Here is a 23540-nt window from a genome sequence, read left to right on the forward strand (position 1 = left end):
CGTCAATGTAAAGGCATTGTCAGCTAAATTAGAAAATGAACTGTTTGCTTTCTAATGCAGAATTAATGGTGACATATTTCGATATATTAGCAGATCTTGCTTGGAGAAACACTTCATAATGGAGCACAAATGAGTTTAGTTACTAGAATGGTTAGCCTTAAAATTTGTCAATGATATATTTTCTGAAATGTTTTAAAGAAAAAAACTTTAAAAAATACATGCAGCATAAACCTACATCATAAAAAGGTAACAAGGAAGCCTGTAAATAAAAACTTTAGAGGACTTACTTTACAAGGCCCCTGCTGTACACTGAATGTTTGTGTCCCCTTCCCCTCATATTCATGTTAATTAATAATTCTCAATGTGGTGACATTTGGAGGTAGGGCCTTTGGAGGTGGTTAGGCCATGAGGTGGAAGCCTCATAAATGGGATTAGTGCCCTTAAAAAGAAACCCCAGAGAGCTCCCTCACCCTTTCTGTCATACAAGGACACATTGAGAAGATGGCCAACTGTGAACTGGAAAGTGGGCTCTCACCAGGCACTGGCACCTTGATCTTGGACTTTCCAGACTCCAGAACACTGAGAAATAAATGTTTGTTGTGTATAATCCATCCGGTCTATGGTATTTTATTATAGCAGTCCAAATGGGCTAAAATAATATCCAATCCCTAAACCATAAAAATTTTACCCAAGCAAATTTGTATAAATCAAATGATCTACACTAGGTGAGATTTAATTTTTAAAGGAAATCGAAAACAAATTCATATAACTATGCTAAAATTTACTACATTTATTGTACATAAATTTCACCTCGTTATAATTTAAAACAACTCTGCATAGGTATATTAGTTGCATTAAAATCAGCTGATTACTTATATGCATTTTGTTTACATTTCTAATGCCAACTCTAATCATCTAAACTAATTTCTTAAGGCTCTAGAGTTCTGAATGTTTGCCAACAATCTTATATTTAAATTTCATACAGTATAAATATATATTTTTGTTTAAACAGCGACCTTTGTTCAATATGTATTTTCATAGATTGATAATATTATATAAACAATGTTTATATCTTAGCAATTTAAAAATAATTTTACTGATGCTTAGTATTTCTTTTAAAGACCAAGTTTTACATTATATTTTTTCAATTAAAATGTGTTTCATAGCCATGCTGACAGATTCTGGCAAAATCCTCCCTTAACCACTCAGTCTCATGATGCTATCCTGAATTATGAAATCACTCAGAACCACCCCATTTTTAAAATGTCTTATTCACACATCCCTCTATATAGCTTTAACTTCTTGTCACCTACTAAATTACTGCTACCGCTCCTATTCCATTTCAGCCAGGCTTCAGGCAATTTGACTAGTGCATTTTCTCTCTAACCATTACTCACCTGCTTTTTTTCATACTTACACTCATTTTGGATTCATGGTCTATAATTTCAATAGAATTTTTACTAAATCGGTGCCTTCCTTGTCATACCTGGCTAGCGAAACCCAGCTAAAACCAACCGAGTATTATACCTTCAGTATGCTTGTACCTGACCTGCTAGATAAAGAAACATCATACAACTGGAGGGACTGATGTCACCAAACCAGACACTGTCCAGAAACTCTACCATGTTTCTCTGGTCAACTCTCTCTAGAATGACAATTTTAAATTATACATGCTCATCTTAAATGTTTGTTCTCCCCCCTGAGCCTCAGCAGATATTCCTGCCTTCTACTTCTTCATACAGTTAACAGGGGCCATGAGACAATAATTGCATAATATTTTTGCAAACCAATCTATGAAGTTCCTGATGTGCTTGCCCATTTTTCCCTCCACTCTCTCATGCTGCAATAGAGGAAGGACCTCTCCTTCATGCTATCTGACCTCTGAATCCCACCCTCCCCCTCCTTCTTAAAAACTTTCTCCTCTTCCATCAAGCATGACTTGGATTCTGTGCTATGACTTTACCACAAGTATTCTCAATAAAGTCACCCGTGACCCCCATATTGCTATAGCCCAAAGATGCTTTTCAGTCCTCATACAACTTGCCCTACAGCAGCCTTTGACACACTGAGTACTTCCTCATTTTTCAAAATACTAGTTTCCCTTGGCTTCTATGATAATCACATTCTACTGATTTTCTTCCTACTTCTGGGACTACCACCTCTAGTCTTTTTCTAGCTCGCTCTTCTCACTAATACTCAAATGTTAAATCCTTTTTTCTCAGTCTATATATGTTCTGGGCAACTTCATTCCCTCCAACTATCATTTAACTGTTGAGGACTCCTGAGTTCAGGCCTATGGCCTGTGTGTATCTTACGATTCCTAATGTCCAGCTGCTACTGGTTAGCTGGGGCCAGAATGTCCAAGTTTGAAGCCCAGGTCTGCCACTCTGCACGTTCTTGGCTTAAATCTCTCTGCTGTTTCTTCCTCTATAAAATGAGGATAAAAACAATTTCTATGCCTACTTTATACGGTTGTGAAATCTAATGAATTAATATTTGTTCATTATTTCTGCAGCACCAAGTGCAGTGCTTCAAAGCAGGTATTCAATAAACATCTGCTGATTCGCTAAATAAGTGAACTTACCAGATGGTAAATTATCACGATCCTGAGGAATTTTCTACTTGCCCTAAGTTTAAAGTCATTGCTGTAGCTATCTCATGGTGCCCTTCTAAAGGACACCACCATTTGAAAGAAAAAATACAGAGGAATATTCCTGGAAAAATACAGCTTCTGTTTAAAACACACATACAGATCTAGTATTACAAATCCACATCAATATGAATCAGGCAATAGAAGTGATTTGAAGTATTGGATTTAACAGACATTGTGAATTATGACATGATTCAACATTAATCTAAATACAAACATATTACCTCATCTCTTTCATTAGGCTTTTGTAAAATGAGACGTGACTAGCCTAGGGAACACAAGTCAAAGGAGAAAGTGGCTGAAGGAAAAGCTCCAGGTCCCTAATGTCCGGTCATAGGAGGGCACTGCCAAAGAGCAACGATCAGCCCCTACACCAGACCACAGCAGTGGTGACAGGCATTCCTTTTTTACAGGGTAGTTTAAGTCCTGTCCATCAACTTTTTACTGTCTGACATTTGGTAAGTTAGGGGAGAAGCTTAGAGTAGAAGATGTTTCTTGGAGAAGCAGAACTTTTTAGACAAGAACCTTTTACTTGACAAGTTAGTGAAGTCATGCACTCCTATCTAAAGACACAACTCTCTACTTACTTCCTTGGTTGAGAAGGCTGGAGGCTTTTTCCTACCTGTTGCTGACTGATCCAGTTGGGGACCTTGGAAGTTCCTCTGTTCTTACAAATTCCTATTTTCTGCTACTCCTAGCAGGTGAGAAGGGTATATATAGTTTCAGTGGCCACTCTGTGGCAGTCATTAACACTGTTCACTAAATTTTGCTCTTGGGTATATGGTGCTAACATCAACCCTTTAAGTTATAGTAGGCATGTGACTTGGTCTGGTCAATGAGATGTGAATTTTCTGATGGATGCATTAAGAGCCAGTGTGTGATTTTCCAGGTTCTCTTTTGCCACTCTCCTTCCCTCAACCTCCTAAATCCTGCCTTCAAAAAATGACCCAGATGGCAGCTGCTCCACCGGTCTGGGGTCTGGAGGAAGGATGACGAGAAAAAGAGTTGTGAGTAAACCATATAGTGGAGTGGGCAGAACATAATAGAGTGCAAAGCATATTGTCTTAAAAGACATATTTTGAGGTTGCTACTTCATCATAACCTAGATCTACTCTTACAGATGTGAATTTGTAGTCAGCTTACTATGGGTAAGATACTATGCTAAACTGAACGAGTTACAAATATTTAAGAAACATGTTATTTTTCACTTTCTCTTTCCTTATAGGCACCAACCACTCTTGTTTGGTCTACCATGTTGATCAATCAGATGTGAAGTTAGACCAGCTTCTGCCATTTACACATTAGCATGAATAAATTTGGGAGCTGGAATTAATGGAAAACTGTAGAATAGGTTTCATGAATTGCTGAGATAAAATTCTTATGGCTGATAAAACATCTGTACTTTTGAAAATGATTAAAATACAGAATAGAGATTTATAACATGGAGAGACACACAGCAAACCTGAGTTTAGGAATAGGGATGATTTCTCTAATTCACTCTGGGACCAAAAAAGGTTAATTTCATTTGATTTCAGTGCATATTGTTGTAGAATCTACTCCATATGCTCTAGATCCTTTTTAAAGTACAATTTAAACTTCCGATCATTATCAAATATTCAATATGAGACAGTTATAACTCATTAACCATGGTAATTTAATTACAAGTATAAGCAAAATTACTGTTCTCCAATATCATGCTTTACTAAATTAAACCTTTTAAATGAAACTATTAGCTATTCATTATATCATATTGTTTTCTTTCATAAAAATTCGATAATAAATGCTAAATAGTAAATTACTAAAGTCTGTATAAGGATCAAAACCTCTAAGAAACTATAAACACATTAGTACACAATAACATAAGGAAACAACCAATAATGTTTAACAAATATGATTAAAATTGTTCTTTTTTTGGAAATTAGCATAAATATGTCAATAAATATTTAAGAGAGTTTCAACTGGATGGCTTCCTCAAATTAAAACAAACATATGCTATTGAATCTCTTTCACATTTACCTTTTCTAATTTCTTCTTAGGTTTAAAACTTCAGAAAATGTTCTAACTAATGGTCAATTCTATTTAAAAGGTCTACAATAAGTGATCGAGAGTATTTAGTATGATTGTAATTTAGATGTAGTCTCTCACTCACTGGTTTTCATAATTCTTTCTCTTTAGAGAACCAGCATGTAGAGGACCAATAAAAAGGAAGGTGCTCTGTGGGGCTGGGCTAGAGTTGCAGGGGTTTATACAGCAGGTTAGGGATTGGGCATATTTTCAGTCACCTTACATTACGCCTTATTACATTCTCTCCCTCCCAACAGTCCACCTTAAGCCTTCGGGGCCAGCTGCTCTTTATGTCACCGATGTAATTACTTTTACTTTTAAAGTTATTAGAAGAATTTTCTGTTGGAGTTCACAGGAACCCTAATAGAGGGTTGGTCAACAAACACTAAATATTTTTTTAGGGCTATGTGTACAGTGCTAAACAAAGGGATATAAAAACAGCAAAAACTTAATCCTTACTTTTGAGTTGTACAAATTATACTGGGGAAAAGGGGGTGAGGAAGGAGGAAGACTCAGAGGCCCATACACAAGGAAGCGCTTTAGCAGCACATTCAGACACCCCAGGGCAGCCCCGGACTCCCCCAGGTGTCAGCAGAGCTGGCCTGCGCAGCGCAGTCAGGGAGGGCATCACAGAGGGGCCTCACCTGGGTCGGGAGCAGGTGGGAGGAACAGGGGGAAAGCCCCCTGTAGGCAGAGGGACTGTGCTTACAAAAAACACACTGATGTACTCAGTGTATTTCTTGAAGGGGGGGGGCAATGAAGGGAACCAGAAACAATAAACTGAGGTCAGATTTATAAAGGCTTTTTGGGCCAAATGAAAAAGTCAACATTTAAGGCCATCAAGACCAGTGGAGGTTTAGGGAAGGGCTGTGTGACCCAATTTCATCTTTATTTAGTGTTAAAGTGGAGAACTGACTGAAGAGGTAAGATGCTGAAAATATAAAGGTCTGTTCAGATGGACATCTCCAAGTCTGTTTTCTGCCTGCTTACTGTCCTGCCATACCAAAGGAAAACTAACTAAAATCACAATTTTTTCTTTTTCTTACAGGTCTGTTCAAGTTTCTCAGTGTTGGTTTATGAGAGTTACATTTCCTCACTAAAAGATAAGCTCCACAGGGCAGGAGTTCAGGGGATTTTATTCTTAGGTATATCTCAAGGCAAAGAACAGTGTCCAGCACATAGCGGGAATGCAACCAATATCTATTAAAGAGATGCGTGACTTCTCCCGGGTTGTGACTATGTCTGTGGACACATCTGTCACTGCTTTATCTGTATCACTGCTCAATCTGACCACCACCATTTCAATACACCTCTTTGCCCGAGTTGTTGCAATGCAAACATACACCTGTGAGAGTCTTCCCACTGAGAGGGCCACTCGAACATGCCCTTATCAAATGCCTCCATTGCTTAATACAGCAATTTCAACCTTTTTCATCTTGCAGCACTCGTAAGCTAATTACCAAAATTCTGCAGCACAACAAAGAATGTTTTTGCTGATCTGACAAAAAAATAGGTATAATTCTGATTCATTCACACTGGATGGCTATTGTATTGGCGGTTGTCATTTTTTATATGGCAATTTAAGGAAAAAGAGGTCAATGCCCCTGACTAAGTAGTCAGGTAGTGTATGTTTGAAAAATTCTTGTAGCGCACCAGAGTGCTGTGGCATACCGGCTGAAAATTGCTGGCTTAACAGATGAGTAATATGGTTCTTCCTGTTATCAAGTTCTTTTCCAGAAAATTATTCTCAGTAAGAATGTTAATGAGGAGGAAGAAGAAAAAGCTTTGTAGTCTGGCGAGTTTCTCATTTTACAATCTATTAATAACATATAGATAGTTAATCATACAGTAATTTTTATGATGCAGGTATTTAGAACTACATATTTCTCCAAGTACAACTTCGGTTGCTTTCCACAAAAGTTAAGGTGATGCTTATACTTCAGTTGTTTGTGAAGTAGTCTATTTTAATATTATACGGGGTGGACAAAAGTAAGTTCACAGTTATGAGTGTATAAAACACAGTTAATAAATCTACTGTAATAATCATAACCTGCAAATATTTTTCCTATGAATAACTGTAAACCTACTTTTTTCCCCCACCCCTATATATTCATTCCCTGATCTAGTTATTTGATTATTTTAAAATTTTCAATGTGATTTCACCACTTTAAATATGTATATTAAATATGTCCAATGTTATACTTTGACAGGTGGCATTGTATACATATTTCACTGAAAAATTCTCATTTTGTAAAGCATATAATAAATATTGATCAAGAATTTAGTTACCTAGTTTTTTCTATTTCACTGTGCCATTATTTCAAGCCTCCCTTTCAACTGAATTGCTCGAATCTGTTTTTTTTTTAGAGATTTTATTTATTTATTTTTAGAAGGAGGGAGAAAGAAAGGGAGAAAAACATCAGTGTTTGAGAGAAACATCACTGCATGCCTCTCGCACGCCCCCAACCAGGGACCTGGTTGGGCACCCAAGCCTGTGCCCTGACTGAAAATCGAACCAATGCCCTTTTGCTCTGTGGAAGGATGGATGCCCGGCCCAATGAGCCATTCAGTTAGGGCTGTTATTTCTTCATTGTTAAGATTTACTACATTATCATTTGATCTTGGAGCGCTGTCATCATTTTTTTTTGTTTTTGTTTTTGAAATTTCTGTAATTTTTTTCCAGTTATGCCTTCTGTTGATATCTCTGCTTTTTGTATTCAAATATTTATTAGAGATCATAATTAAACTCCCTTTCATATATCTGAGAGCACAGGATAAATCTGAGGGCACTTTTTACAATTTCAGGTAGGATTTGGGGAAGTGGTGCTTATGTGTTTCTAATGGATCCAACGAAATTGCTGGATTTTTCTATTTTCCATCATTTTCTATTACTCCAGAGAGTTCTATGTTTTGTGGAAATTTAGTATGTATACAGGCAATATTCCATGTGAGTTGTTTTATGTTATCAAATTTTAGTGTTCACAAAAACAGTAAAACCAAATTACTATTAGTTCTCTCCCCTTCTTTGCTTTGGTCGTGAGGAAATCTGAAGACAAGAATGGGCCATAAGCCTAGTTGCTGTACTAGTTGTTTATTAATTTTACCTGTGATTTTAATATTCTCTGAATTTATTCTCTTTTCCAGAACTCTGTGTGCATTATGCACTTTCTGTAAGTCCCTTTAATTTCTTTGCAGAATGAGGCAGGAGATGGATGGCCTGGGAGGCGGCTTTATCTCTGTAGTAGACTACGGCAAAAACTGAGTTTAGAATGTATTCCCATCAATGCACCCTAACTTTCTAAGGGATTTAAAAATACTTTTATGATCATCACTACAAAAACTCTACAACATCAATGTCCAGGCCCCTGAACACCTCCAAATGTCTGAATCCTATTACAAGCAAACAATAGATCTTCCCAGCACTAAACTCATTCTCAGCCTTATTTCTCTCTTTCCCAATCCACAATCCCACCTTCTCCTTACATGTTTCCCCCTTGATATTCTTAAACTCAGTGGTGTCAGCTACTTCTCCTTCTCAGTAAGTCCTTCAGCAGTCCTTGGTACTGGTGTGTGGAGCAGATTTCTTTTGGTGAACTCGGGGAAAAAAATCCTTTTGCTGCCTTCCAAATGAAGGCTATCTTGGCAGAGTAAATTGACCTAATGTAAGAACCCATTATGTGTGTTTCCCCAGTCTTGGATCAAATGTTCTCATTACCTTTTCTCATTGAAAGCTAGTTCTTCAGTCTTTTTAGTTTCCAGGAGTTAGCCTTTTGTTCTTCCAGTTCACATACTTAAAACATACTACTTAAAATGTTTCCTTTGAGGGTTAACTATATTATTAGGTCTAAATGTTCCCTTTTAATTTGCAGAATAAAGTAGTGTTTCAAAAACTTCGGGAAAGTTTTTTGAAGCATTTCATTAAGTTATCAATTTCTGTGAGCAAAAATAGAGATATTTTTGCTGACAAGCTTATTTTTCACAGTAGACTTACATCTTGTTTTTCTTTGTTTTAGTTTTCGGCTCCTATAACACTTATTTTTTCCCACACTTCCAATAGGGCATCAATTTGCTGTTCAGGAGTTATTCATACTTCCTCCTCCTTGGCTATCACGGGATACTGAATTCAAACCCTCTGGAAGGCTCCATCTATCACATCCTTCTCCCTTCATTCCCCAAGGCCCCCCAGGGACCACATGTAATCGAAACTGCCAAATGACCTCTTTCTTCTGGGACTTTGTTTTTTGACAAAGGTATAAAAAAATGGTGCAGGTTTATTAATTCTAGGATGTCCCAGAGAGATTGTCAAGCCAGAGACATCCTCTGTGGCAACTAGAGACTGTTAGTTCCAGCCTGCTCTTCAGCCTTCTCTCTGATTCTGCGGCACCACTATATCCTGCTGAATTCACTCCCTGCTCCATATAGCCATCAGTTTCTGCTGTAAAACAGTAATATGTGGGATATCCATACATGCTATTTTCTACATGTACCATCTTTTCTTGCAATGTCTTATTTCGCATTCGCCAATTTTCAATATCATTTTTTGCTTTGGTTACTCTTCCTCTATTCACAATGGTGTTTTACAACATTCGTTCTGGGAAACAATATTTATAACAGTGTTAGAAGATGTTACACAAAAAAAGAGGAGGATTATAGCTAAGTAAGTATGGAAAACACAGAGATTGATAAAATTTATTCATTTGTTTTTCTGTGCATTTTGAATTTCTAAGAAAGAATACAAGACATAGCTTTTTCTGACTTATTTTTAGTATGTACACAGACAGATTTATCCTGTCACATCTAAAGAAACTAGTGGTCCGCAGAACATATTTGGATAAAGATATTCCAGATGCTGCTATTTACTGTCTCCAATGAGGACTTTAAATTCCCTTGAGCTCATAATAGAGCAGTGCTATTTCTTTTATTTATTTTTAATGCTGATCATTCCTATTTAGTATTCATCTTATCTCCGTCCTGTTTGTAGTGCTTGTGGTTGTTTGCATTACTTATGTAGACTTTAAAAATCCGTGGCTTGTCTTTTTCCCTCCAATGGAAAATATTATAAGATATTTTTACTGAGCTAGGCTGTTGAAAGTTTCTGAATATGTCCTAGAAATCAAAGTTTACTATAGGTATTTAATGTTTCTATTGTTCTTTTTATAGGCTTAAGAGTTTCATTAGCATTCCTGATTGTTGTTCAGTGTTTCTAATGACAATTTTTCTGAAGCATGTAATACAAATCAGTGGTACTTCCTCTTCTATTTTTGTAATATAAATTTAAAATTTTTGAGCTTATATCAATGGGGGCCTATACACTTTTGATGATGATTTATAAGATGTTCTCAAAATACTCCTGAGCCTCAGTGATGAAATTAGAATGTTAAATTATGGTAATTTAGTAGCTCCCCTATGAGATAATTTAGGGAGATAGATTTTCTTAGATTATCATAGTAAATACCTTAATCTTCACAAACACATATGGTATAGAACTTTATCAACAATCTGAAACCAATTTATTCATAATTTGGGCATGTTGGTGTTCTTTTTATTAAACAAATGCTGGATTTTTTCCTTTTCATATGGAGACATACCTCAAGCATAGGCTTGGGGTAAAATAAGTTTTTCTAATCACATTCCTGATAGCCAGTTCCCCAGAGTGCATTGGCCAGTGAGAGGCAACCGTCAGTGATGAGGGTACTGGGAGGAAGAAGCAGGAAGTGATGCTGAAACAGTCCAGAACTATCACTTTTCACCTGGCAGTCCCACCTTTGAAAATAAATATTTATTGACTGATTGAAGCTACATTATTCAAAATACACGGATACTGAAAACAACCCAACTGCTCAATGCTTAGGGAATAGCTAGGCAAAAACTCTGTTAAGAAGATGAATTCTTATGAACTAAAATTAAAATGTATGCTATAGAAATAAAAAAGTATATATAAAAGAAAACACCTCATATTACATTTTATAATAAAACTAAGGTATAGAAAATCTAAACATAATAAAAACCAGTGTTTCCACAGGGATAACAACAAAGCAAATACACAAAACAAATAATAGTTTTCGATGGAGGTATTCTTTTTAGTTCTTTGTTTACTAAGATTAGCGAAGTACTGTATAAAATTTAAAAAGTACCCTTCCAAGGTCATAGGCAAGTGATTTTATCTATAGGCAAACTATAGTATATGCGGGTATTATATTTATATAAGTATGTAAATACTTATATATCAGTAATAAGCATATATAAACAAATACATGTGCATAAACTTTGAACATTGTTATGTGAAAAGTACCCTAATTAAACATGATATGTATTTAGAAGAATTATATGTATTTATTTCTCTTTGTACACTTGATTAACCTATTTGAGCCCAGGTATAGAAGGATGCTGCAGTCTTTATTTCCTCCAAATTGTCTCACCTCCATATAAATGATGAGTAAAGTTAACACAAAGGTCATCCTAAGTCTGCCATGTGGAAAACAATGAGAACACCCAGGCATTGGATACTCAAAGACAAGTATTCTAAAAGCAGACATTTGTTAACTAAAATAACATCAGTTAATTTTTTAAAAAGATTTTATTTATTTTCAGAGAGAGGGGAAGGGAGGGAGAAAGAGAGGGAGAGAAACATCAATGTGTGGTTGCCTCTTGAGTGCCCCTTCCTGGGGACCTGGCCCTCAACCCAGGCATGTGCCCTGACTGGGGATTGAACTGGCAACTCTTTGATTCACAGTCCATCGCCCAATCCACTGAGCCACACCAGCCAGGGCACATCAGCTAATTTTAAGTATGATTTTTTTTTAAAAGCATGGATTCCTGGCTTATTGCTTAGAACACCCTAAACCAAACTGAACAAATGAAATTATTCAGGACTGGAAAAAGAGAAGTATAATGTACCAGAGAGTACATTCTCTTTACCATGGCTGAGAAGGTAACAAAGTCTGTAAAGAAGAACAGACTTTAAGATGTTAAACAGGACAGACAGAGGGGAATACAGAAGCCATCTATACAACTGAAACGCTCTATGGTAGAATAAAATCTAACAAGAGAGAAAATGTTAAGATTATGCGGGCTGTTTTATTATGGCTAAGAAAGTACCTGAGAGACAGGACAATGTTAAAGCAGCTTTTCTTGTGAAACATTTATTACCCCGCTTAATCTGTTTGAAGGAGCACAGATAAACATGAAATACTACCCTTGGTGAGACCCACTCTTCTTCTAGCTAGAATGCTGAGGCTAACACAAATCTGATTCCCATGAAATTGAAATACATGACTTTTTTCCATGACATCACCTTTTAACACTGTCAACATTATGGGTGTGGCCTCATGCAACAACTCTTAGTGGACACTTAGGTTACTCATAAAATTGTCCAAAGCCTTTTAAGAAATTCTATGCTCTTCATGAGAATGATACAAAAATCTGTTTTTAAATAAAATGCAGCTAAATTAAACATTCCTGTTTTGCCCCAAGCTGCAGATGATGAATTAAGCCTCGCCCCAGGAAGAGCTCCAAAGCCCCCTACCCAGGAGGCTGGCTGATGGGACTCCTCACTAGAAGCCTGAGTATCTCATTAAGCCCTTCAATTTCTTAAATACCGTAATTTTTATATCTTACTTGCCAAGCTTCCATCATTTTAAAAAGTTTTTTTTATTAATCTAACATCATACTGTTAAAATAATTTTTAAAATAAAAAATTCACCCACAAGCCTGCCATTACACTACACCTCTTTATTTTATCCATATATATAATTTGTAGTTATAATCACACTATACCTAACATAATGGAGTCAGGCTTTTTCAAAGGCATTGTTTACCATTTCCTGACATGTTTTGTAAAACACTGCCACTGTGCTCACTTAGTTAGTACGTATTATATGAAATTCTGTACATACTAGAGGCCTATCAAAATATGAAAATTCGGTAGATACCTCTAAATATATACCTCAAAAGTATATTTTACCCTAAAAATGTAATTTTAAGATACTTTGTAAGTCACATCTATATGCCACTTTTTATTACCTCTTCTCCAGACAGATAGTAGGCTGAGAGTAGTCCACCAACAAAGCGTATATTAACTTCAAAAACAGAAACTTCAGCATTCTGTGGAAACAAGATAAAGGAGGTATACATATAAATGATAGGACGCAATTGAGGGAAAAATTGTGATAAAGTGCACTAAATCTTTCAATTTTGTTCAAATCATATATGCTTACCCAGAGAGATTTATATACAAAAGGGAAAAATCCTGTCAAAGTATATAAATAAAGTAATTTTGACTCTTAAGATCACAATTATAAAAATATAAGTTTTTCCCTCCCTCTAATCAACAGCAGATACAATGCTCAATATTCAATGCCCAGATGTGTTAGCTCCAGGGCATTCTATTTTTCTATTCTGTGTTCTCATTTTATTTGTTTGCTTTTTTTCCTGAAAGGCCATTCAGACTCATACTTTGGCTGGTAGTTCAGCATTATTGTAGCATCCTTCTCGAATCACATTAAAGTAGCACAGCTAGAATGCAAATAAGATTTTAAGTTGGGGGATTTGGTTTTAGTGCTGGTTCCCAACTTTCTGCCTGCAGCCTGAACTGCTCACACCTCTCTGAGAAGAAATTTTATCTTTGCATGCAGGAGATGATAATCACAATGTATGCCGCTGATACATAATCACGATGAACGTTGCTGAAACAGCTCTTATTTGTATCAGTAATAGCTTGATTTTATTATTATTTACAACATGCCATATTTTGTGCTAATCTCTTTACATAGACTATGTCTTTAATCTTCATACCAACCCTATAAAATATTGCTATCCTAATGTCCATTTTATAAATGGACAACCTGAGATTTATAATGGTTACTGTGACTTTATAAGGTCAGACAACCAATAAGTAGTTGAATCAAGATTTGAACTTGAGTACTCAATTCTTGGTCCAGGGCTCTGCAACGTTAACTCCAATATCACCTCCTCTGATAACATACCAAGTCTCTTTACTTTGTTTTACTGTGGCAATAACTGGTAACTATCCTCAATACTTTTATTGTTTTATGACATCTGGCTATTAAGTGCATTTTTCCTGCATTCTGTTACTAGATAATTTAGTACAGCTAACCTACAATAAATGTAAGGCACACTTCAAGTCTTAGTTATCTTCTTTTCATGTTCTCTGGGTACTCAGTAATTGTTCACTTCTGTCTAACATCAAACCATTTACTGGTAATCATGGGGGAGAATAGAATATTATAACACCTGGAGTAAATATACAGCAGATAAACTTAGTCAAAATCATCCAAGATTTTTTTTTATTTCCTTTAACAAACATTTATTAAGCAACGTTTATTATGTGCCAGGTACTCTCCTAGGTTTTAGAGACATGGAAATAAAGACTGACAAGTTCGTCAAACTAAGAGAGTCTACATGGGACTGGGGGAAAACAGTTATAGAAAAAAGGAGATATATTTTTATTGAATTTTCACATGATCTCTCTAAAAAGATATAAGGGTCTAACAATTAAAGCTAAGTAACTGCTTAAGTTAAATTTTTTTCAAAACATTTCCTGCAAAAAAGATTACAAAAACTACTTAGGTGGAAGAATTCCCAGGCCAGAGTTAGGTGAAAATATCATACAATACTCTTCGGTGAGCGTTCCATAAATTGTTATATGTACCTAATATAATTTGATTAAAAGCACTCTGTATAGTTGTAATTTATCCATGAGATATGTCAATCTCAATGATTTGATGTTAATATTCATGGAAGTTTTAGTATTCCACAGAATTGCTCATAAGAAAAGGAAAGGGAATCCATTAATTTATTTTGGATCACACAGTTGTATTTCTTATGTTTAAGGGTAACAATCTATAATAAAAATCTAATGAATCTAAACCCTCAAGTTGTATCACTCTCAATTTGTACTTGTGTTTTTCAGTTTTTAAACCTGAGAATAGTCCTCCACATCTCTGCCAATTAAAACCTATTAAGATGATTTTATATTCTTACTTTGGCTACTGGTTCATTAGACATGTATTATCTCTTCCTCCTATAAAAATGTTAGATAATCAGTACTTTTATATAGACATCTAATAAGAATTATTGCAAGACAGAGGACTGAGCCATTTCAAACACCATCAGAAGAATATATTGAGCTGTTATATATCAATCACCTACTGGGCACAGTTGTTCAACTAGTTATTGATCCAGTCATACACTTTTGAACTTAAATTCTATTTCTCCAACTCCATCTGTAAGATATTGAGAGATGACCTTGCAAAGTGCCATGCTCAAGGTCAGTTGCTTTGCCTTTTGAATTTCTTGGATCTAACAGTCTAATGGGCCTGTATAAGAAGCAAATCTGGCTATTAGTAAATCCATGCTGCTTCCCAGTGATTGCTCTGTCCTTACCTTAAAATCTGGCTCAGGAATGCCACTTCACCATTAGTAGCCCTCACCAGTCAGCACATCTTCCTGCTTTTGAAAACTAGAATTACATTTGAATTCTCAACATATAATTTTTCTCCTTTTTTTTTTCCCAAAGTGAAATCTAAATTATTTAGAAACCTTAATTAGAGAGCTCTTTCAACTTTCTGGGCTATAATACATTTTTTTGGTCAGAAGACTGAAATTTAGACATGTTAGGTCACTCTTTAAAGATCCTTAGATAAAAAGGACTAAGAAGATAACAATTTGCCCACTGTAACAAATTCGTTGGCTATATTTGGCACAGTAGACTATAAAAACGTATACCCTTGAGTCAGAAAGACCTGGGATTGAAGGCTGGTTCGGGAGCTAGCTGATCGTGAGATCCTAGGCAAGTCACTTATTCTCTATGAGTCATTTGTAAGAGGAACAATGCATTTCTTATAAGGTGCTATCTATCAGTCTGTGACTGTAAAGCACTGTGCACAATGACGGACATAGGTAAAGCACTCAACAGAGAGCTGCTGCCATTACTATTGTACAGACAAATTCAGCCTAAATTACCTTCGAGAGGTAACTGTAAAGTTAGAAACACTAGAATCATAATATCCTACATTCTAGAATGCAAAGTGACCCCCCTCCGACCCTCAGGGGAGTTGTTATTTCTCAATGGTTAAAAACCCTCTTTTAAAATACAGAATACTGACCAAATTTCCTTTTGGGCTTGATATAATTTATATGGCTTCTGGATTTTAAAAAGTAAATTCCTACAGTATGAGGGTTTTGGGCCATTATTATAAACTTTCGGTTCCAATTTCCAAGATTAAAATAATCTTATTAAACCTAAATGAATATATTCCTCCTGTTAATATTCATGTAGTATCTTTTAAGATGTTCTGAAAGTTTTCTGGTGACATACCCTAATAACAGAACTGTGGCCAGCGCAAAGAAAGGACAGCATGTAAGAGGGGAAACCCAAGCAGCCTGTAACATTACAATCTTGTGTGATTTATCCTAATAATCAATGTGAATTTTGCAGTCTGCTTCATCTGTGTTTGCTTTCCAGGAAGATGCCCTGTGTATTATTCTACGTCTTCTAGTACACAGTCAAAGGTGATTTGCCATATGAGATATAGATCCAGCCTGCTGTTTTAATTGCACGCACCTATTAGTTTATATCACAATTGATGAGCAAGTAGAAGTTGGAAAGTTTTGGCTAAAGGTGTATTCACAAAAATAATCTGGATTGGAAAAACTACTCTTTCATTTTGACCTTCTTCTACCAATAGCCTTTGAGTCAAAGAACACACTTTACTAGATTCATATAGAAATGTAATAAAATATATGGCAGAACTAAATTTACACCTAAAATCAAGAATTAAGTCTTAAAAATCACAGTAAAAGTAGGTCTCAGTACTAATCTCTCAAGTTGTCTTGGGTATCTTAGACTGATAGTTTCCACCTTAAGTGTTTATCCCTTTCCCTATTATTTCTGTCCTCTGATTTGCTATACATATAAGTAAAATTATTAAAACTGGTAAGTATTTCTAAAAGGGAAAAAAGTTAAGTCAATAAATCATTTTGTATATCTTTCTTTCTTAATCTTTAATGTTATCTTCCATTTCCCCAAGAAAGGCTTTCTTCAGATCAGCACATCATGAACTCCCGGGCACGAAGACCCTAACCCTATCTGGGCAAGAGGGAAAGTGAGTATATCTGATTCAAAACAAGTGTGTGAAAGACCAGCTTCCTCCCACTAGACATGAGAGCTGTTAAACAATGCAGAGAAATTAGTTAGGTTGTATTTTTAAAAAAAATTATTTATTGAATTTTGAGACAGATTTGTTGTTCTACTTACATATGCATTCGTTGCTTGATCTTGCATGTACCCTGATCAGGGATTGAACCTGTAACGCTAGGGTGTCAGGACAATGCTCTGACTAACTGAGCTACCCAGATAGGGTCTAAGTTGTATTTTTTATAATGAATTTATTCAACAAAATTATCTATAAAACAATCTATTTTAATAGAGCTCAGTAAATAACAGGTTTGACAAACAGACTACCAAATTTAGGTTTTGGAATAATCCAGCCAGTTTCCTTTTGACTGAAGAACTACAGATGTAAAAGCTTCTTCTAAAGGACAGATATATTGTTTATTTATTTGCACCTTCAAGCCTTATGACAATTATTTAGAATCAAACTTGTACCAGGATTCTCTTTAGTTGCTATCCTATGATTCCACACAGCTTGCCAGATGCAATTGATCACATTAAATTGAAAATAACTCTCTTGGAAAAGAACTTTTATTTTCAAAAATATGTTAATTCTATTCTGAGTGATAACTAATTCTTAGACTTTGTTAAAGGTAATTCTCTCTCTTTCTCATAATAATTTTCAGAGACTACTCATTTGCTGGCTGTTCTTTTAAACTCCCTGTCAGCTGTCTACGCAATAACTATAAGCCTGGGTTTCTCAGCCTGTTCCCATATGTGAGATACAAGCAGCCTGCCCCACTACAAACCAATAACCAGTTGTTATTTAGTGACAACTGTCCCACTTCAATCCAGTGCAGTAACTGTGTAATAACTGTCCACTACTAATATATAACTATGCTTTATCTTCCTGATAAACATGTTGGAAACAACATGAAACTTTCCAAAGCCTCTGATTAAAGACAGGTATCTGCCTATAAGCCTTGATTATGTTTAGGCTTAGTATACATCTTTATTTATAAATGGTACTTCAAAGTGTGTGTTTTATTAACAGTTGGAGGATTAAAAATAAGTATAAAACTCATTTTAACAGATTAGATTGTAATATTAAACAGAGTAACTTAGTGCAATATATGCCCTAGAAGCTCTTAGTTTCATATTTAACTAACATGATAAACTTCTTCAGATGAAAAAAGTTCAAGTTCTCTGGGTCAAAAAGATAGGCAAATAGCCATCTTTTCTATGTTAATAGGTTGGTTTTACCATGCAGGTCCAGAAGGGCCCTCAGGTGGCAGTCTCATCACCAATAACAGTCAGAGATTGCTGCTCAGTATCCTCTTAAAGCCAAAACCCAAATTCTCACTCTAGGCAAGCACTGATTAGCATGCAGATAGAAAACATTGCATAACTCCATTCAACAGGAGAGTAAACTTTGTTATGTGCCTCCCCATTGGGATGTAGCTCTAAGAGAGACCTATTACAAGAGTAATGGTGAGGCAAGACTCCCTTTTTTAATGCTGTATGCCTTCGAGATCTGGACCTTTAGTCAAGTACTCATTCAGGCATTTGAGAATCCAAAGTTGCTTCTTGAGGCCAATTTATATCCTTCAGATAAGGTGCCACACAGCTTATTTTCCTGTAAAGTAGGGTAGCATTCAGACTAGATAAGAAAACAATCTGGAACTTTAAAACATAAATTCACATTTGTCATCAGTATCTCTGTTATCTAAAACATATGGTGTTCTTTACAATCAAAGATACAATCCAGGTGTCTGCCAAAGATTACAGTCTCAGTGTGTTGCTAGTGTTTAGAGCAAGCTAATTATCTTCCTTTGTCATTCTGAACACCTGGCTTTCATATAGAGCTATCACTTTACCTCAATGTGGAACAAATCTTTTTAAGGATAATTTTAATATAACTTTGGCTTTTACTAAGAGTTTATATTAAGAAATTGTTATCTGGAGAAAGTTTCTATATGGCCTATAAAATTCATAGTTTTCAGTATTTCTCATGTAAGGATCTAGGTAAGCAATGCTTCCTTGAACTGACAGTAAAGACAGGAATCTCAGTACTTAATTTAGACATGACCATATATCAAACTCTTGATCATTTGTCTTTATGCTAATGAACATAGGAGTCACCACAAATCCATTCTGAAAGAAGATTAGTTAGGTAAAAACAAGTAGATCAACTGCACATGAACTCCAGATCAATTCAAACATATAAAAATATGAAACAATACAGCCACCCCTGCACTGTCAGTTCATCTTCCACCTGAGTCTGTCAGGAAGCAGGACAAGATAGCTTGGCTTCTCATTCACTTAATTAATATTTATTGAATACCTATGGAACAATGCAGTTAATGAACACTGTGATACCAAAATTACAGACCTAACCTTGGACGACTCAAATTCTATATGCCTATGCATTTCTCAACTCTTTGCATTTCTTCTCCAACAAAACAGGGTCACTGAGTTAAGCAGATCTTGTTCAAATTATAGCTCTTGCTGCATGATTCTGGGCAAACTAAGCAAACACCTCTTCATCTATAAAAACAGGGAGAATATCATCTCCTTCCTATATGGTTATCACAAAGGCTAAATAAGGTAGCCCATGAAAAAAATTACCTTATATGTCTCAGTACTCTGTAAGCAGTAATTTTCTCTTTCTTTTCTGCCTTTTGAAGAAAACCACCCATAGCTAGGTACCTTGGACTATGTTTTCTCTTATACTATAAGCTCTAGAAAGATAAGTACCTGATCCTTAAAAGATGTTTAGCAAATAATTAATACATGAATCAATTAATGAATGAGTAAGGAATAACCAAGGATCTGTTTTAGGTTCTTTGTCCTAGGGTTATTTTTAAATTAAAGTCAGAAAACTCATTCACTGGAGCATATCCTTAGTTTTCTGCCCAGATCTGTGTACCCCTACTGACATGGAAACTGAATATGAGGCTCCACTTGCAAAGCCCTTGCTCCTTCCAAAGCAAAGTTATCAGGAAGTGTTATAAGTGCCCACTATCTTTAATTCTGGATCTTTTCCCTGGTGTACAATGAGTTTTGAGGTATTTGTTAAGAATAATAGTACACATACAAAATTTTAAAAAACATTTAAAACATACATTGACAAAGTTTTATAGTTGAGAATGGAGTCAACCGTAAGTTTGAAGCCTTATTTAAGGGAAAGGGAACACAGCTGCTGGTGGGTGCATGTCAGAAGTTTAGCTAAGTTACTCCATGGTATTGCTGCCTTCGCATCAATTTTGTGTGGCCACATGGCATGTGGGCGCCGTAAAGTGAAATTAGCCCCGACGCCTGGTGGAGTCATAAGTAAGTATAAGCTCCTTACATGGCTCCCCAGACAGCCCTTGTGATGAGACCTCTCCCCAGGAGCTTGTCCTCCTGTACCCCTTAGAAAAGACCAGTAGAGCTTATCAAAATGCCACTTTTTTTGGTTTGAATTTACCAATCGGCCTTAGCCTGGAAACTCCAAGGCACTCTACCTACCCTAATAAAGAAATGTGCCCCAGGTCCAGTCTTTCAGGCTGTCTGTATTCTGCCTTGACCTTCCTCTGTGGCCCCTGGTGACAAGCCTTGTGCTACCTTAGGACCCATGAGTAATAAACTTCTGTATTTTAATTTCTTTTGTAGTCTTTTGTTAAACTACAGCTCTGTATCTGGCACCCTGTGCTCCCCTTAACGAATATTAATTTAACAAAGTCATAACAATGCACGTTGGCTTAGTGCAAAAGCCTGAGCATTAAAGCCAAACAGCTGTGTTAGACTCACAGCTCAAACCAGGAATGAGCTGTGTGGTCTGGTTAAAGCTCTGAGGCTCAGATTTCTTATCTGTAAAAGTGTGAAAATAATACCTGACTCATAGGGTTGCTGTGGGACTTGTGTGGGACCTACGTGGCACATGCAGGTCTCGATAAATATTAGTTTATTTTTTTCTTCCTTTTAAACTGCCAGAAAACCAAAGACATGTATTTGTGTTGTAGAGGAGGACAACTTAAGACTATAGTATGATACTATGTGAAAACTGAATAATACGTTTCTGCTGGAGCACAACACAATAATCTGCTCATGTTAACTGAGATTTAAAAACTGAATTGGAAACTTGGTTTAACTTACCACATTAAAATCTAGATTTTCTTCAACCCATGATTTTGCCTCTTCAAATTCATCTTTCATTTCCATAATAAAAAGTGTATCCAGAGCATCTACTATTGTTGCTCCTTTGATATTACCTGAAAATACCAGAAAAATTTTTATTCAATAAATTACTTTTTACAGATACATACATGCATGCAAATTGACCACAGCCTGGAAGGAGAGAGGGTAATACTGAATTTATTAATAAACAGTAATATTGAACACAGTCTAAAATTCTTTCATTGACAGAAATTGAAAAAATGCACCAAAGCCAAACTAAAAATTATCACAGGCTATAGATGGATATACTAATCTTTAAAGTTTCTTCTGAGTTGCCGAAAATAAAACTCTTAGAAATTTTGTGATTCCATTCTCTAGCAAGAAAAAAAAAATAGACCTAAAAAATAAAAGCAACACACATATTACCTTTAATGTAATTATATCAAAGTGCACCTGTGTAAAACTGTTTAAATAGAATTAGCTTTAAAATTGTTTAGTGATAGCTAAAGAAACTATTACTCCAAAATGGAATTCAACTCCCTCTTTGAAGCCCTGATGGATCCTAACCTCCCCTTCCACCCACCTTACCATTCCTGACTGATTTATTTCCTCTCGACTGCCTTGACTTTACATTGCTTTTACACTTTGTGTTTTCTATAATAATTATTTATGTGTGTCTCTTTTAGTCTGTAAACTTCCTTAGAATAGAGAAGTCATGTCTTGTTCATCTCCACATTCCATAGTAAGAGACTTAGTAGGTTTTTAATGTTCAATAATAAATTTAAAAACCATCGATATAACATAGAACCAAATAATCTGTTTGGTTATGGCAACTTTACACTTAACTGATTTCTTAATGGTACAAGAAAATTTCATAGAAATAAAAGAAAAAAATAAAATTACATTTAAAAAGTTGTAATAAACAACGTAAAAAATAAAGGCTTCTGAGTCTGCATAAAGTTTCCAAGTTTCTCTCTTCAATTCCTACTGTTCATTGCTCATCACCTATGTTAACTGGTGACCATGTTCTCAAAACACTACTTCAGAAACATCTGAAATCACTTGAACTGCCACTACTCCAGGTTTAGGCTCTCTTCAGCTCTAAAATGTGTCACTGTGATAGATCAACCAGCCTTTCTTTTACTCTTCCCAGCTCTCCCTTCCTGTTCTTACCAAGAATGCTCTTCCCTCTACCTGAGATCCCATGGGTTCCTCAGAACTTCATATGAATATCTATCGAACCACCTAATGTTTTGATAATTCAGTGTTTACACATGAACTCTGCAAAGGCTTGTATTGTATTTATTCACACCAGTGTCGGCAGTAGAGCCAAACAAACGGAAAATCCTAAAAGAATGGAAAAGCACAGTGCGGTGACTAGGAGTACTCAGACCTTAGCCACACCTGGGTTTAAGACTCAGCTCAGCCTGTTAGTAGGTGGCTAACACTTAGCATACAGTGTCAGCTGTTACTGTTGTTTGTTACATGATTTGATGCTTTTTAACACTTTCAGTTAAAGTACAGAAAGTAACATTTTTCATGGTGAATTTGGAAGTGTCAGAGTAAGACTCCATTCCCTTCATCTTGTTACTTACAGACAAAGCTGGGGCTTAAAAAGGAACCCAGTGCAGGGGAAAGAACATTGGGGAGCTCTGTGACCCGAAGTATCCAACTAACCTTTCTGCTACTTAGCTTCTTCACCTCCAGAACAGGAATGTTATTGATACCCACAGTACCAATCCCAGAGGACCGAATTAGATAAATGGACGTTCACGTAACTAACCTAATCTACCTTCACTTTCTCATCCATTGGTGCAAACAAGAGTAACCTAGAGCCAAAGTTGAGAGTCACTGAGATACAGTGAAGATCACCATGGCTGGCTGCCTTGGCCAGCTTCTTGGTAAACACACAGCTTTTATCGGATAGAAAGCCGTTAATGCAGCCGACAAAATACTCCTCTGCTGGGTATCACCAGTATTGCGCTGGGATCTAGAAATCATGATGCAGCACCCATAGCCACTAGATTACGATCTCTGGAAGCGGGCCCCAGCTATCCGTATTGTTTACGGTTCGCAGGTGGCTCTAACACGCACCGGCACTCTGTCTGGAGGACACCCTACGCACAGTTTTTGCAGATAACCCTATCAGTCGTGCAAGCTTCCTAGCCACGTGGTCTGGACAGTCACACAAACGTCTCCACACCCACAAGTTGAAGAGAAACTACTGTTTTGTGACAAGTGACACAAAATATATTCTACTCACCAAACAAACTGCTTGAATGGCCTTCTTTTGATACAGGTTTCAGTTCATTTAATCCCCAGGCATAGTGTTTATAATTATTCCAAGCATGTTTCATCATCTGAGAAAAGAAATGGAAATGAGATTATAATTTGAATTTGAGATGTTTTTGCTACACAATAGACCATACATTAAAGACCTAAAGGATAACATATTAAAACCCACTGCTTAGTTAAAAAGATGATTAATTAGAATGGTAACAATGGTATGAATAACCTTGAATATATATATATATT

General features: G+C 36.1%; 1 protein-coding gene across 1 annotated transcript in view; it reads right to left on the reverse strand.

The window, feature by feature from the left end:
• Positions 1 to 23540, reverse strand: part of MAN1A1 (mannosidase alpha class 1A member 1) — a 145637-nt gene that overhangs the window by 79497 nt on the left and 42600 nt on the right. Inside the window, exons 3-5 of the mRNA XM_054569885.1 lie at positions 23269 to 23365; positions 20985 to 21100; positions 12737 to 12817 (exon numbers count right to left, since the gene is read on the reverse strand). Of these exons, the coding sequence (XP_054425860.1) occupies positions 12737 to 12817; positions 20985 to 21100; positions 23269 to 23365 (294 nt within the window). The remainder of the gene's footprint in view (positions 1 to 12736; positions 12818 to 20984; positions 21101 to 23268; positions 23366 to 23540) is intronic.

The sequence above is a fragment of the Pteronotus mesoamericanus genome, unplaced genomic scaffold, assembly GCF_021234165.1.
Source record: "Pteronotus mesoamericanus isolate MK-2021 breed Mesoamerican mustached bat unplaced genomic scaffold, CSHL_Meso_final contig_20, whole genome shotgun sequence".
Taxonomy (NCBI): Eukaryota; Metazoa; Chordata; class Mammalia; order Chiroptera; family Mormoopidae; genus Pteronotus; species Pteronotus mesoamericanus.